The following is a 16,529-nucleotide window of genomic DNA, read 5'->3' as shown; positions in this document are numbered from 1 at the left end:
TTGGTGCACAGCTTAGAAGTTTCCTTATTATCTTGTAAGCCCATCATCCTCCTAGACTGCTCAAAAGTCCTGTGAGGGGAACTAGAGGTTTCCTGTAGCTTAGGACCCAAGCTAGTCTGCCATATACTCTGCAGCACAGTGAATTGGTGCCTTGTGCCTGTGCCAGAGGGTACCTGGCCTGCAGTAATGGCATGCTGGATTCTGAGCCACATCTGTCTGTGTCTTTTTCAGACTGGTTGTGTCCTTAGGAAGCAAGGCCACTGAGTGTGTCACCCTCTCCCCAGACTCCAACCATAAATCTCGGAGTTGTCACCCAGATATCCCATGCTGGCTTTTGCTGGCTTTCTTTGTTATGAGCAAACATCTTTTTTTAAGCTTTCGCCTATTATGCAATCTACTGGGAGTGCAGGGCAAGGTCGTTTTCCAGAATTAAGTCACTTTGCCAAGGTGTCATAGCGGAGGTGGTGTTTGAGCCCAGGGACAGCTGGCTCCCAATTCCAACTCCAAACTATGCCACAGCCCTGCTCAGAGCTCTCCCTGAGCAAGTCCCTGGGTCTTCTATCCTAAGCGCTTGGGGTGGGCGAGGACGAACATAAGAACATGGAGGAGAGCACATTTGTCACTGGGATAGGAGAGAGAGGTGCTGTTGGCAGTAACATCAGCCAACAGGGGGAGGCACCCTGCTCAGGAGCCTGAATTACAGATCAGTACTTTGTTTAATGTTGTCATCAATATAAAAAAGACCAAAATAAATAACCATGAAAGGCCAAAATAAATAACCATGAAATTCCTTCATTAAATGGCAAAGGAAAAAAAATTGGTCTCTTCATATTTGATAAAGTTCTCTGTATACAGTATTTGAGCTTTACATGTATGATGCAATTCAGATATGTTTCCTGTCAGTCATTAGAATTCCCATTTCCACAGTTCTCCTTAGGTTTGGGTTCATTGTGTTTTGCTTCGTGGGCTAAATGGGAACATGCTGTGATCATTCTTGGGCTTGTGGATTAACCCTACATTGATTGCTCATCTATTACAACCCATACATTGTGCCATAACTTTGTATTCCTGTGGGTTTGAAAGTCTTTGAGGGGAAAATGTTTTTGTTTTTCTATGACCTAGAGCAGGTCTTCACGCAGTTAGTCCTAAGAAATATGGACGGGGAGAATGGCTGGACAAGAAGGAGCCATGTGAGAACTGGCCCTATAGGATTCTTCTGCACCTCTATGCTACCTAGTAAGCTTGGCCACTTGCAGTGGAATAAACAGGGAACCATTTGTACAGTGACAGTGACGTGGCATTGTGTACTCATTTTCAGCTTTGAAGGCTCACCAGAAAAAAAGTCCATAGTATTAAACATGGTCCTCTGCAAAGCTGAACTCATTTATCCCAGGGACTGTGCCCCGTGAGCTCATCCCTTCCCCTCTTTTCTCCCCACAGCGCTCCCAGTCTGCATTCTCATTCTCTGGTGAAGATATCCTGAAGCCCTCTTCCCAGGAGACTGTGTCAAGGCACCCGAGGCACTGGAGCCAGCATCAAAAGAAGGAGTCTGCTCTGACCAGCTGGAAGAGCATGGATGGGCTGGATGGAAAAAGTAACGGTTTTAAGCAGCCTCTGCTTGATCTGTGGGCTTCAGAAGTGCTGCCCAGAGGCTTCTCAGCAGTTGCATGCCACTCAGCTCATAAGTTTGTGTACGCCCATTCAGGGCGGCTGGGCCAAGTCAGAGGGTCTCTGACACAGCACACCATATATAACCTGGCCAGTTTTTCTAGTTATGAAGGCTTTTAATGTGCCATCAATATCCCATGTTCCTTGCTGAGACCTGTGAAACGGGTACTCCTGGGCAAGGGTTTTAAAATGTCTCAGCTGCATGGCCCCACTGTAGCCCCCTGTTCTTGATAGACTGGGAGGATGCATCTTATGTAGGACAGGCTCACTAAACCAACTTCTTAGGGCATTTCAGCTTTCAAAGGGATTTGGGTCCCAGCATCAATCTGGTTTTAAGGAATTCCTTTCTGAAACCAGATACATGAGTAGGGTAACACTTGCTGCTATAACAGGTAGACCAAACAGTCAAGGGGCTTAATGCAGTCATTTCCTTTTTCATCACACACCCATGCAGTGCAATTGTCCCTGGCTTGCAGAGGCCTGCAGAGGCCAAGGCCTGCACTGTGGCTCCGCTGCCCTCTAGGACCTGAAACTTCTATTAGATCATCCACATTCAGCCAGCAGGTGGAGAAAGAGAGAATGAAGGAGGCAGAGGACCTCTACTCCCTAACCCCTCCATGGGGAAACACACTCACCACTGTCACTCCCATCTCATGGGCAGAAACCTGTCATGTGGCCACAATTCCATACAGAGGAACCTGGGGAATGTAGCCCTGTGTGGCTCAGGTATCCCAGCAATATCACCCAGCCATGAAAGAGGCTTAGATGGTATAATGTCTATCTTGCCACACCTGGAGATAGCACTTTGATTCATTAGTGTCTGTTCTTTCTATTTATTTTCCTAGAATGTTCTAGCACTGCAAGGAGCAATTGAGCTCAACGTCTGTAACAATAGTCCTTGACAAAATTGTTAAGTCATGAACCTCAAAATAAAGAGGTTCAAATTAACTAGTCACTCTCCTAAAGTCAAATCAAAAGCTGCAAGATGCTTGTATAACCATGTGGCCAGCCGCTGAGGGCCAGGAAGCCCCCATACTCAGGGGTCTCCTAGACCCCGTGACTGTTGGAGTAAAGGTGCCTACCCAGCCTCAGAACACATCTGAGGGACATGTGGCATGTTTAGCACCTTTCTGTGTGGTATGTACATCCACAGAATGGAAACCAGGCACATTTGTCTTCACATGAAGAACTACCAGTGGTATTCACCCATGGTGTATGTCAGACCCTAACCTGAAAAACAAAAGCAACCAGAAAAGATTGATAGCAAAATAATCATATAAGCTTCTAAAGATGGAGCTGTCATTTCTACTCTATAAGGAAATGATTTAACCAACAGCTATATAAGCAAAATCCACACAGTGCAAAGAATCATACACATGGAATATTTTTAACTGTCGCTCCAAAGATTTTTCCAAAAAAAGATGGTTTCCATGTTAATCTTTTAGCACCTATTAGTAGAAACTGCAGAGCCAGGACATATTCGGTAGCGCACAATAGTTTCTTTATTTATGTGTTAGTTTTTGTTTTTATTTTTAAGTGCATTTTTTTATTTCTAGATCTGTTTCTCTTTCCTCCTGTTTCCCAGCATATTAATATTTATTCGTTCATTCTCTTCCTCTTTCTTTCTTCCTCTGTCACTCACTCTCCCCACCACCACCCCCGCTGACCCTCCGTGTCCCTCTCCTTATGAAATGTACATTTCCACAGAGAAAGGACTGTAGATTCCACAGGGCTTATGAGAATATTATGTAATAGATCTTCACTAAACAATAATAGCTAACCTTTAAAATCCCTTCATAAAGTGCAGGGTCCGTTTTATGTATTCCTCCAAGGCTGTTGCTAACTGCTCTTTTTATTTTGTTTGGAAGATAAGAGCATCAATAGGCAGTGAGGTTACATAACTTGTCCAAGACCCCACAGCTAACATGAGCAGAGCTGGTCCTCACACCCCAACATGGTGACTCCAACATGTGGGGGTTTTCAACTGCTGCTCCATAATATGTATCTCTCTATCATCAAAACAAGCATACAAAAAAAAAACCATCATGTGAAAATTCAGATTTACAAAGTGGTAGGTTGGTAGGATATTTTAAAAACTTCTTTAAGATTCTCCATATCACACAGTAGTTCCCCACTGAATTAAGAGCATTCCTAATAAATTTACAAAGGAATTTTGTTTTTGCAACATGATTGGGTGCATAATTTTCTATAAAGTTAGGCAGTCATGTTACTTGTACATAAACATAAAGTATAATTCAATAATATCACACACACAAAAAAAAAAGATTTTATACTCTGTTCAAAAACCCATGCATCTCACAGGATAAAAATTTAAAACAAAAAAAAAATTAAAGCAGTTGATTTTCTGAGGAATGTTCAGTCCTTAACATGCTAAAATGTCCATGACAACTCTAGAGGTCTTGAGGGACATGTGGCATGTTTAGCAGAAAGAAAATTACTCCCAGAGGCATTGCTCAGTCTCTGCAAAGCAGAAATGTAGAACAGAAGAGGCCCAGAGGTGGAGGTCATGGTAGAAGGTTAATGTCTACTGGACTATTTTCAGCAACTCTGTTTATACCTCAGAAGGGTTGGTCAGAGCCCGTTAGTGCCCTGGGGACACTGTGGTCTGGGGAAACCACAGCAACTTTACCTTCAGCCTTGACAGCACTTAGAGCAATTATTAGATTTCCTCAAAATGCATTATCACTTTATAGAGTTTGAGCACCTACTGTATACACAGCACGTGCTTAGTGTTGGGGAAATAAAAACCAGGGAATGGTCACTGCTCTGAGGTGGCTCAGTGAGCATTGTCTCTGCCAAATTAAAGAGCAGGAATTTTGATAAAGGGGGAACTAGGGCTAGCGGGGTCCCCAAGGAATTTCCCTGTCAGAGTAAGAGAATGGGATTTTGGAGCCCAGGTGCAGCTTTGAGCAGCTCTGGGGGTGCTCGACAAAGTTCCTCCTAGGAATGGAGAGCATCAATAGGCAGACAGGGAGACATCTATTTTTACTAAGGATGGGTTTTTCACTGGAGATGAAAGTCAGTCAATTCTTAACTTCTCCAGAAGCACCTGGGAAACAGGATTATAAAATCAGGAGAAAGTGAAGAGCTGGCAATGAGCTGAATCTCGTCCCACTAAGTACTGGACGTTGGAGTCCAAGGACCACATTTACAACATGGCCAACCCTGGAGCCAGGCACGGAGTGGCACTATCAGGGGATTTCCTCTCAGCTTCCTCACATGGCCCAGGAGAATCTGTAGAGAGCAGGGCTCATTGAGAGCTGAAAATCAAAAGCCCACTCTTGCCCAGAAGCCTGTTGGTGCCTGTGTTCATTAATAAATGGTCTTTAGGTACCCAGGATGGGGCCCAAAGCTGGGCAGCAGTTGAAAGCACAGCAGTAGAGAAGTCAGAAGGACCCTGTCCTCCAAGAGTTCACAGTCAGGGTTGGGACTAGAGTGAACAACCAAGAAAATAAACCACGGCACAGTGTTAAGTGTGAAAGAACTAAAGCTTTTTGTCAGAACTCAGAAGCCAAGACCCAGATCCTCAAGGAAGACAGGCCAAGCATATGCCACTGATGAGTGACGTTTGAATCAAGTTTCAGCAAATGTCCAGAGAACAGACATGGTGACTAATTCGAAAGCCCAGAGGGCCTTTCCTTTCTCCAGAGAGTGGGCCCAGTCTACTTGGCATCTTCTAGGTGTCTTTGACTTCCACTAGCAACAGTCTAACATGAGGATCTGAGGTCATGTGGCTTATTTGGGACATGAGCCCAGAAAACTCAAAGAGAAAGGAGTGGGGACACGAAACAAGTAAGGAAAGGGAAGCAGCAAATGACTCTTACCAAGCAGGTTACCACTGTGGGTGACTGGAGCTTGTCCCCACGGGGGAATCTGGGAGTCCATGTAGAAGACCCACCTGCCTGGCAGGCGAGAGAGCTGGGAACTTAGCCAGGAGCCTCCCCAACCACTAACTGAGGGCTGCTCTTGGGACAAGGTGATTTCCAGGCACTTCACCCTGCCTTTGAGAGCAATATACGCCCTGGCACCCAGATCAAAAACTCAAGCAAAGAATTGCAAGTGGTGGAAGTTGGAAGCCCACTAGGTGTGGGCTGAAGGGATGAGGGCTAAGGCTTGAGGCAGGGCCCCCACAGGGAAAAGCTATGTGGCTCCTTACTGGCTATCACCAGCTTCCCTGAGAGCCTGAGTGTCCTGAGTAACTCAGCTGCCTCCAGACACCACACTGGAAGAATGCCTGCAAGATAGAAACTCCCACCCATAAACTCTAGGTGGTAATAATAACCCTCATTAACCACTCTGTCAAATACTTCCATAGTCAATGGATACATATTAATACATAATACACATTAATACTTAATACTGAATTGTGGCCGCTCTTACTTGCTTTATGTAGATACAGATGGGAGATATGAGTGGTGAGTCAGGTTTTGAATACTAATACTATGATGCAATTAAACAGATTAAAGATAAAAATATCTGAGAGCCCTCGGTGTGGCAGATGCTCTAATGGATGAATTACATCTCATAATAATCCAGCAGCAGCCAGGGAGGGTCACACTGGCAGGCCAGGAAACAGGCTCCGAGGCTCTCTGACCCAGGTCTCTTGAGTAAATTCAGTCACAGGGGATCAGCCCTGCATCTGCCTGAATCCATAGTTCTTATTCTTTGCCCTGCACAAAAGCAGCTTCATTCATTTATGAAGACGGGGTGGGGGGGTGGGGGGAAAGAGCTATCAGGAATTCATCTGCCCTGAGCAGGTGTGGGTAGCATCCTCCCATGTCATCTTCCTAACAATTCAGTGGGACCTTAGCTATTCCTTTTCATCAGCGAAGGGGCTCAAGCTCAGAGACTGCTTAAGCCCTCTGACTTGGAGACTTCTGTCCTTTCTGCTGCATAAACCTGCTCTGGGACAGAGAAGGCTAATTCGCTTCTAGGATAAGGAGGTGGCTGAGAGGCAGACCTTACCTCAGAGGACTTGTCACCTGGAGGGTGGCTTTCCATGTTCCAAGATCGGCAGGCTACACCTGGGCAGGGAGATCAGACGCGCTCCTGGAATAGGGGCTGTGCCCCTGGGGTTTCGCCCTGTGTTGTTGCAGAGACAGATAATGAAGGCGGAGGAGGCAGGAGAAAGGGTGCCACTTGGCTTCAGTCTTGCAGGAGCCCCTGCTTACATCAGCCAGCTACTGGGGCTCACTGCCCTCCTGGACAAGAGAAAGCCCCACTTTCTGACTTTCAAAGGAAGAGAGGGGATCTTGATGTCTTTCCAGCCTGAGCTGCAGGCAGGCAGTTGAAGTGGAACTGGGTCGCTCAGTTGGAAACACATGTCCCACCGACATCCCAATTCTCCTAAGGCTTGGTTCTAAAGTGGGCCTAGCAAGGACAATGCTCTTTGGACAACACCACAAACACTAGTTCGTTTCCATTATATGGAGCAGTGACGGTTTAATTGGTAGAAAAATCTATATTCTTTAAGTAGCACAAGGTATGTCCTTGACTCAAGGTCCTACAGCAGAGAGCTATGGCCCCAAAGGCCTCTAGCCTAGAAGATGGAGTCCACACACAATTTGGGGAATGGCCCCTTTTCAAACCCCTGAGGCCCTTTTCACCCATCCCCAGCACCCTGCGAAGTCCCTCATTTTAAAACAGCTTCTATTGGCAGTTACTGTGCCAAAGCCACCTCCCACTAAAAAAGCACCTGTCATCTTACTCCAGGGACGTGGGCAGATAACGCTTTCCTATATGCCTTCAACAAAAATAAGACAAAGCAACTTTTACTCCCTCAAAGAGACCAGCCCTTGGGCCAGGTACCAGTTATCCCAGATGACCTGAATTCAGTTCAGACCAACCCAGCCCATGGCCGCAGTCTGCCCTTGCCCCGAGCTATTCAGCCAGTCAAGAGCTTCCATTGCACAGCTGATAACCTAGAGCTGCCCGGAGCCAGGTGAAGGATGCATGTTGAACCAGCTCTAACAGTTGCTCTCTGGGACCTTTAACCAGTTACTTTGCTTATCGTCCTTTCCTCCTCTGTAAGACGGAATTGGAAATACCAACCTCCTTAGCCTCAAGTCCTTTTCAGAAGGAGGCCTGTGCCTTGACTTCACAGTAGACTTCCATGTCCATCTCACGGGCTGCTGAGTGAAATCTGTGTCCCAAGGGTAAACATCTTTAGCTGTGAGGTCAATCAGGACAGGTGGTGGAATAATTTCCCATTGGTGGGGGGAAGCCAAGGATCTAAGAGACAAAACCATGACCCAAGGTCAAAGAGCCAACTGCAGCCCTTCCTGCCAGCCCAGGGCAGGAGCAGGGTGATTCTTAGGAGACTGAGGTGGCCATCGACTCAGGTAGAGCTACATCTCCAAGCTTCTCTCCAGCTGTGAGGCCTCAAGAGAATTCCTAAGGATCCTTAAACTTCTTCCCCAGTGAAGTATGACCCGTGGGTCTTCCTAAAGGCTGTTGCTCCCTAACACCCCCAGGAGCCCGTCATGGGGAGGTGACAAGTGACAGCCTCACCTTGCTCTCTAATGGTAACCACTCTCTGGTTTCTTTCTCCTGTCCTCTCACAGGTCCGGTTCCAGTGTTGCAGAGCCCGGATGGGAACTGGGTGGCTCTGAAGGACGGTGCTCCGCCCCCAACCCGCCTGCTGGCCAAACCTAAGAGTGGGACGTTCCAGGCCCTGGAGGTGGCTTCCAGTGTGGCATCTGCCTATGATGAGATGGGCTCCGAAAGCGAGGAGGACTATGACTGGAGTGAGGTTTTAAGCAAGCTATGTCCGCAGTCCCAGGGTCTGCCCAGGCACCCCCAGGCACAGCCTGCACAGGCCCAGGGCGCTGACCAAGGCCCCTCAGCCATCTCCTTATCTGGGCTCTCCCCCAACCCTGAGGCTATGTGCTCTGACTCAGAGACCTCCTCAGCAGGCTCTTCCAGGGATGCTGGGCACAGGACCAGACTGTCCTGGATGCAGAGGAAGGTCCCCAAGAACCCCGCAGCAGAGAAGATGCGTCTACAGGGAGAGCTGGACGTGAACTTCAACCCCCAGGTGGCCAGTGGAGAGACCTCAGACAGCAGCGAGCCAGAGGAGGCCCCACACACTGTAGACCGGCGGGCCAGGCGGTGGAGAAGGGCCCGCATGGGCTCAGAGGAGCCAAACAAGGAACCATCTTCCACCAGTGCCCATCCCCAGGTAACAGACTGCACCCCTGTGGTCTCAGTGTGAAAATTCAGGTGCACACACTTCTGAAGTAGAATATGCGCTCCTCCCAGCTAAGTGGCCTCAAGAGTCCTGGCTCTGGAATCCACAGAAGCAGATTGTCATCATGGTTTTACCGCTAAGTAGCTGAGTGACTCATGCCAGGTCACCTCAATGCTCCATGTCCTCTTCTTTGGAGACAGTAGCTTAGAATTCAAAGTGTGGTTTTCAAAGTGTGCTCCCCACACCAGCAGCATTAGCACACTTGGGAACTTCTTAACCCTGCAGCTTCCCAGGCCCCACCCAGAACATGCTAGATCATCTGTCCTGGCAAACTCTTCTGGAGATTCTACTGAGTGCTAAAGTTTGAAGGCCAGTGATGTAGAGTTGAGGGTGAGGTTTCTAGAGTCAGGCTGCCTGGGTTCGAATCCAACTGTCTGACCTTGGGCAAGGCATCTCTCAAGTCCTCAGTTGCCACATCTGTAAAATGGAGATGGCTCAGAGGAAGGTTGGGACAAGCGAATGTTTATAAAGAGCTCAGATCTGTCCCAGACATGGCACAGGGACTCAGTAAATGCTGTTTCAGTATGATAACTCAAGGTGCCGTTATCATACTGAACATTCTGCAGTTGCTAACCTTCTGTGATGTGCTAACATTCTGGGATTCTTAGTCTACCTCACAGCCCTCTCAGGATCCTTGGTGGCTCTGATCATGTGGTGTAGTTTCTGAGCCCACTTGGAACATGCAATTAAAGCTTTGAACTCTATCCCTAGAAAAATGTACCCATACACACACACACACACACACACACACACAGCCACATGCGCACACATGCGCACATGCACGCACGTAGTTTTTCTTGCAATCTCGGGCCATGGATTCCCTATCTGGGTTGATCTCATATTCCTAAAAGCGCTGCTCATTCTTAGCTCTACACCCTTTTTTTGCTGCTCCTGTGCCTTTGCCTCTTCAGGGGAAGTCCTGCTGAACATCACTGCAGACCCACCACCAAACCTCATGGAGCCCACTATGGCCTCCTCATAGCAGTAGTTTCCAAACTCAAAAGGGACACACGTGGCCCAGAAAGTTTAAATAATCTCATAGAAGCAATGAATTGTCATATTTGAAACTGGAAGTCTTATGAGAAATCTAATTATATTGCCATGCCCCTGTGGGCACAGAGTCATTGATCAAATCACTATCAGCTTGACTTCATGCTCCGGAGAATCCACATCCACTTCCTGAATGTCATCATGACTCCCACAGTACCTAGCAACAGTGCACTCTTAGTTTTGGTACCACCAGAATCAAACTTGAGTCAAGGAATTGGATCCCAGAAGCCCAAGTGTGACACAGGGAAGTGAGAAATGTCAATTAAGGTGGGCTAAAGGCAGCTGGGCAGTCCTACCAGAGACTCTCTAGGAAACCACATAGGACACAGCTCAGAATTTTCCAAATGGAGGACAGGAGGCATTGATCCACATCCCATCCTCCATTGGTAGAGGGTTGTCCTCACCCAGGGTGGGCATTAACTCTGTACATAGCCAGATTTGTGCGGTTGAGACCTGAGAAATTCCTCAGGTGAAGAAGAGAGATGTGAAAGCTTGACTTTGGAAGATATCAGTGGGCCAGAAACTGTCCTTCAAGGCTGCAGGCCATGGGATTCAGGCTGGATCTTTACCAGTGTTTGCTGTAAGACCTTCTATGAATCCATCAGCCAGATCCGATCCTGAGCCCCTCCATGAAAGGCCTCAGAACACAGAATCTAGCATCACTTCCACCTGCTAATATATTGCCTGTAAAACAGTATCTTATTTGGTCCAAGCTCTTATTTTCTCCTCCTTATAACATAAGATTATTAAAAATCTGCCTTATGGGATTGTTATGACCATAGAGTGAAGCAACAAAAAATTCAGTCTAACTGCTGTCAATCATTGTTATCTAGTTCAAGTAGAGACTTTCGTGCAGAGACTTTGAGTGACTTGCCTCAAGGGATGTTCCTGAGGGTCAACCACATGATTCATGTAAGGATATAAAATACCTCATCACTACCACAATCAGGTGCCTGAAGCCTTCTATTTATGACATAATGGCTTTTAAATTATGTTCTGATGTTAATCTTTTGCAAGGTATAAATAGGGAGAAGGCTCACGCCAGCCAAAAAGGCACCCGGGCCACTCCTTCCCTGGGAGTGACCCTGAGCGAGTAGCAATGTCCTTTTATCCCCACTAGGTGGAGCTAGTGTGGCGCTATCAGAGGCATCAAAACCCTGGCCCTCTGCGTCCTCCCTTCAATTTAGTTTACTAAAGGGGTGGGGGAGGGGGGCAGGTGTCTTCTCCAAATCAATAAAATATGTAAATTGTTGCTTTTTTAATCATATAAATAAATTAACATAATATAAAATGAATATTCTACCATGTAAAAAATATTAAAGTGTGTAGACGAAGTTCCCTTTGATCACAACTCTAAACCCCTGTAATCTTCCCCAAAGTAATTACAGGTGTATTTGGTGTCAATCCATCTCCATGTATCCGTATCCGTATAGTACATATAGAAACACAATTGAGAAATGTATCTGTGTCGTAGCAAAATCGGCATCATGCTGTCCATATTCTTCCACTCCTGTCTCTTGACAGCCAAGCAGTAGAGGTGTCAGTCAGCACACAGGGATCCACACATTCTATGTGCAAAAGATTACATGGAGGTGGTATGTCAGGGGTAGGGGTGTGAGTGTGGGAGCTGCTCATCTAGAGAGCAGTCCTAAGGGGTGTATTATCTGTAAAAAAAAAATTTAAAACAATAGGAAGTCCTGACAGTCCCTCTGCTTTTCATCACCACATCATGTTCTATCCGGACAATGCTAAGCCTTGCTGGTGATAATCACCTGCTGGCTCAGGCACTTCCAGGGCCCCACTCAGGACCCCTTGGCTCACCACAAAAAACGACTCTACTTTAATTACAATAACTTTCCACAATGATGGGTATTTAAAGGCTTTCCAAGGTGTCCTTGTTAGGAACATACTACAGAGATTGTCATTGCACACATCTTTTTATGCGAAAAGTAAAATTGCTGACTGGTGGCGTGTGTGGATCTTTAATTTTAAAATAGACTTGCCAACTGAGCTCCCGAGACCTCAGCAATTTACATAGTCATCGCCGCACCAGTGTGTTCTCGCATGTTGTCAACGATATCATTGTCGGTCTGTTCGGTTTTTGCCAATTTTGTGTTAGAAAAAGTTCTTTTTAGTTAGTAGGTTCATAATTACTACCAAGACCAATCAGTTTTTTCCTATGTTTGGCTATTTGCATTTTTCTTGTCTGAAGGCACGTTTATATTTTTTCACGTTATTTTATTGTACTCTTTATCTTTTTCTTATTGACTTTAGGAATTGGTTTTATTTCCTAATCATATTACAAATTCTAGTTCTGTGATGGTTACATATGAAAATATTCTCTCCTTTGTCACTTTTGCCTTAACGTTATTTTACCTACAAAATTTTTTCTTAATAATAATCCGTCAGTTGTTTCCTTTATTATCTTTGTATTTCGTGCCTTAAGAAGACCTTAGTTCCTTGATCTTATGTCTTTCTATTCTTTTCCAAATGCTTTGTAGTTTTTTATTATTTCCGGTTAACTCTTTGGTCAATCTGTATTTTACTTTTCTTATTATGAGGTCAGAGCTAGACTTTTTGATTAAATTGATCACTTGTCACCAGATTAGTAATAGGAGTAGTAGTAGTGGTAAGAATTGAACCCAGGGGTGCTCAACCCCTGGTCCATATCCTCAACCCTTTTTATTTTTTGAGACCAGCTCTCACTAAGTTACTAAGGCTGAACTTGAACTTGCAGATCCTCCTCCCTCAGCCTCCTGAGCTTTTGAGATTACAGGCATGCACCAGAGCATGTGGCATCATCAAGTTATTATTAAATAATCCATCATTTATCTGCTGGTATAATATTGTACCTAATATTTTCATCAAGTTCTTTTTTAATTTCCTCTGCATTGATGCTATTTACCTTTTCTGTTTATAATGCTAACATTTGTTTTCTTTCTTGCTTTCATTCGCATAAAACACTCCCCCCACCCCTTGATCCCTCTCTCATTCTTTCCTTGCTTGGATTTATCCATTTTATAATCTTCCCAGGAGTGTCAAAAGAACCAGCTTTTAGTTTTATTCTTTAATTCTAGGAAGGTGGCGGGAAGCGGGGGTGTCTCATAGTCATTAATTTCTGCTCTTATATTTATTGCTGCCTTCCTTTTGCTTTCTTATTTTCATATATCTTTCTGTATATTCCAGTATATATAAACGTGTCACATACACACACACATTTCTAAAATCTCTAATGAATTTTCCCTTAATGCAGTTTTGATTGCATCCCACAGGCTTGGATATGAATGTTCCTATTGTCAAATTTTTCAAAGTAGCTTATCATTTCAATTTAATTCTCTTTTTCGTCAAATTAAGAGCAAATTAGAGAAATGGATAACGTTTTGCTTTTGTTTTGGTTTGGTTTGGGTTTTGATTTGTGTTGCTCGTTTTTAACATGCATCATGAACAATGAATATGTCTTATGTGAAGTCTGCTGAGAATTTGTTGCGGTTTCCCCTGTGACCTAACAAAACGTTGATTTTTGTGAATGTTTATGTGCATTGGAAAAGACAACACTAGGTTGTGCACCATTCTGGATCTTAACAAGACAGACAGGGTCCTGCTTCGGGACGTTCATGTTCATTTTACCTTCATGTCTGACTTCCCACCCTTATTTACTTTGTCCTCACCACCCCTAAGTCTTCTTAATACCTATCTCTTTGCACTCTGGCGAGGCACTCATTCTGTGCCGTTTCACTTCGTGCTAGATGCTAGCAAACATTAGCAGATAAGGCCAGCTGAGAGCAGAAGTCCTTCCCCACATTCTCTACCTTTATCCCTGGCCTCAAATCTCCACACATCCCTTTGGACATGGAGCCTCTATGCAACCTGTAATTATAAACTGCTAAGTGAATGCACTCTTCTAGCCTCCTAAGACCAATCCCTAGATGTCCATAGATGGCATAAAATCTGTGGGTTAGAAGTCTTTTGCTCCAACACTCTGTAGGAGGTTTTTACTTTGCCTTCTGGCATATCATGACGATGAGAAGCCTGAACGCAGTCTTATTTTTCCTTTGTTTATAAGATTTTTCTCTTCTAGATGTTTGTCAGATTTATCTTTTAAAAGCAAACATATTGCCAGAATGGTAGGTACTTACTGCTCTGGTGCCTTTGTGCATAACACAGTGAGCTCTTTTTTGCACGTTCAGATCTTTTTTTTTTTTCCAGTAGGAGCACTTTCTTTTATCTTTCTGATTATTAATTTTTCCAGAGCACCCATCGTTTACAGGTTTGATCTCTATCCTCCTCTTCCACGCCTAACACCCTCTCTTACTGCTTTCCCACTTTGTTCTTTTCCTCATCCTTGTAGGAAACCTTCCAAATTGTGTCCTCCTATCACTTACTTCATTTGCCAATGTTAATTCTGCTGTTACTATCTTCAAATGCAGGTCTGTATCTGAAGCTGGGTTTTCCATTTGTCTGCGGTCTTTCATCCTATCGATGTCCCATTTCAGCTCTTCTATTCTCTTTTAGTCTAAGTGATTATACCTTCTAACTTTTTTGCACCTCTTCACGGCCTCTTCATGGAAGACAGTATTACTTCTCTCTAATGAGAATGCCAAACCACCATCAGACATTGTGTCCTGGTTGCTAGAAAAATCTACATGATGCCTTCAGGCTAACATTTGTTTCCTTTGCTCTGGGACATTTTTCCATGGGTTCCACCTTCAATTTTTCTGTTAGTAGTTCTTGAATAAGGAGCTGCTCTCTGCACACCATTGTTTGCCAATACCTAGTATACAAAAAACTTATCTCCACTTTGCTAACTTAAGGTAGATGCTTTCTATTCTTACTGCCTGGCTCTGTGTTTTTGAACAGGTGGCTAAGAACCTAGCCACAGTACTGAATATACATAGAATGAATGATCAATGAGTAGCAAACCCTGCTGAACACTTTCTGCGTTTTCTGTGTCCTCTGCCCTCGGGGCCTACCTTTCATGACTACATCTCCCAGGATGCAACATGGCTAGTTCTTCTCCCAACACCGCCTACATGTTTTTGAGTGGATATCTTTTCCAAGTAGCCATAAGACGGGAGACACTGAAGGAATGTGGAGTTAGAGCTTATCCTTAGATGCTTGAAAAGAACAAGTACACAAGGCTCGGATTGTATGTTCTTGTTTGTTTGGTGTTGGTTTTATTTTATTTTTATGGTTAGCATTTATCTTTCATTTCTGGACCAAGCTCTGAGGCTGAGAGAATACTGGGGTGGGGTGGGTGGGGACCAAGAATTATATTCTAACTTCTTATAAGAGGGAGAGTGGATGGTCTACAAATGCATTTTTCAGTCATTTCAATGGGCCTTATATTTAATGAAAAATTCTCCCATTCTTTGCTGGTAACAAGCCGACTTCCGTAGCTTTTTAGTCTTGCAAATTTTCTTTTTTTCTTCTTTTTTTTTTCTGCATCATCCCACACAATTTTGGTGGAAAATTTGGAGTGGTTGCATGAAAAATGTGTGCCAGATGCCATTTTTAAATGGAAGTCTGCTGATTAATCTTCTGTTGATTGAGGCTTCAGGATTACAGGGGGCTGCTATTTTAGATCCCTCCAGTGTTTCATTTTTGGTTGTACTCATTAGCAAAACTTGTTTTCTTAGGGGTAAATTTGCCCCCATTTAGCATTCTGGATCTTAATTATTCTTTTAAAATGTGTTAAAGAATCTTGCCAGAGTAAGAACCTCCTAATTTTATATAACCAATAATCAGTAAATATTCCTTTATTTAATATGTGTATGCCTTGCTCCAGAAATAATCTAAAGTGGTTTACATAAAGATAAGCAGAAGAAAATAAAATTAAAGTACAATGGTGGGAAAAGTAGGTCAAAGGAAAAACCAGGGTAGGGAAGATAAGATGAAGCCAGGAGTACCATGAGTTCCCAAAATGGAAACAATGACATCCTACTTGTAGGCAAAAGATAACCAAAATTCAGCTCTGGGTTTCTAGAAGACAATAGAAAAAGAGAGACATGAGCAGTTTTCTGGGTATGGAAGTCATAATGGGACAATAAAACTAATTCAAAAATGTTGCCTTGAGAGCTGAGATCTAAAAGAAATTTATCCTGTAGATCTGTGTCAGTCAGCTTTCTGATGCTAAGACAAAATACCTGAGATAATCAACTTGTAGGGAGAAAAAGGTTGTTTGGGCTCATAGTTTCAGAGATTTCATTCCATGGCTGCTTGGCCCCCATTGCCTTTGGGTCTGTGGCAAAGCAGAGCCTCATGAAAGGGAGCATGTGGTAGAGGAAGATGCTCACCTAGTGGCAACAACAAAGCACAGAGAAACAGAAGGGACTAGAATCCCAATATCACCTTCAAGGGCACACCCCCAATGACCTAACTTCCTTCCACTCGGCCCCATCTCCTAAAGGTCCATAGTGTCTCCCCAAAACACCACAGGCTGAGCCTTCAACATGTGAGCCTTTGGGGGATATTCAATATCCAAAAGTATGGCAAGATCCTCATGGAGACAATGCAGAATACAGCACCCTCTACTATGAACTGC

The 16,529-nt window shown here is 44.5% G+C and overlaps 1 protein-coding gene across 5 annotated transcripts in view; it reads left to right on the top strand.

Moving 5' to 3' along the window:
* The window catches only part of LOC107145478 (myosin VIIA and Rab interacting protein), a 324,704-nt gene that overhangs the window by 259,439 nt on the left and 48,736 nt on the right, over nt 1-16,529 (top strand). For 3 of the 5 annotated variants that reach the window (XM_015489461.2, XM_015489458.2, XM_048794939.1), the window contains 2 exons: nt 1,441-1,594; nt 8,253-8,869. In XM_015489461.2, coding sequence (XP_015344947.2) covers nt 1,441-1,594; nt 8,253-8,869 — 771 coding nt within the window. The remainder of the gene's footprint in view (nt 1-1,440; nt 1,595-8,252; nt 8,870-16,529) is intronic. The other 2 variants (XM_015489460.2, XM_015489459.2) reach the window with 2 other exon arrangements.

Source organism: Marmota marmota, unplaced genomic scaffold, assembly GCF_001458135.2.
Source record: "Marmota marmota marmota unplaced genomic scaffold, marMar, whole genome shotgun sequence".
Lineage (NCBI taxonomy): Eukaryota > Metazoa > Chordata > Mammalia > Rodentia > Sciuridae > Marmota > Marmota marmota.
Note: the sequence above shows the minus strand (reverse complement) of the source record. Positions and strands in the feature narration are given on the sequence as shown.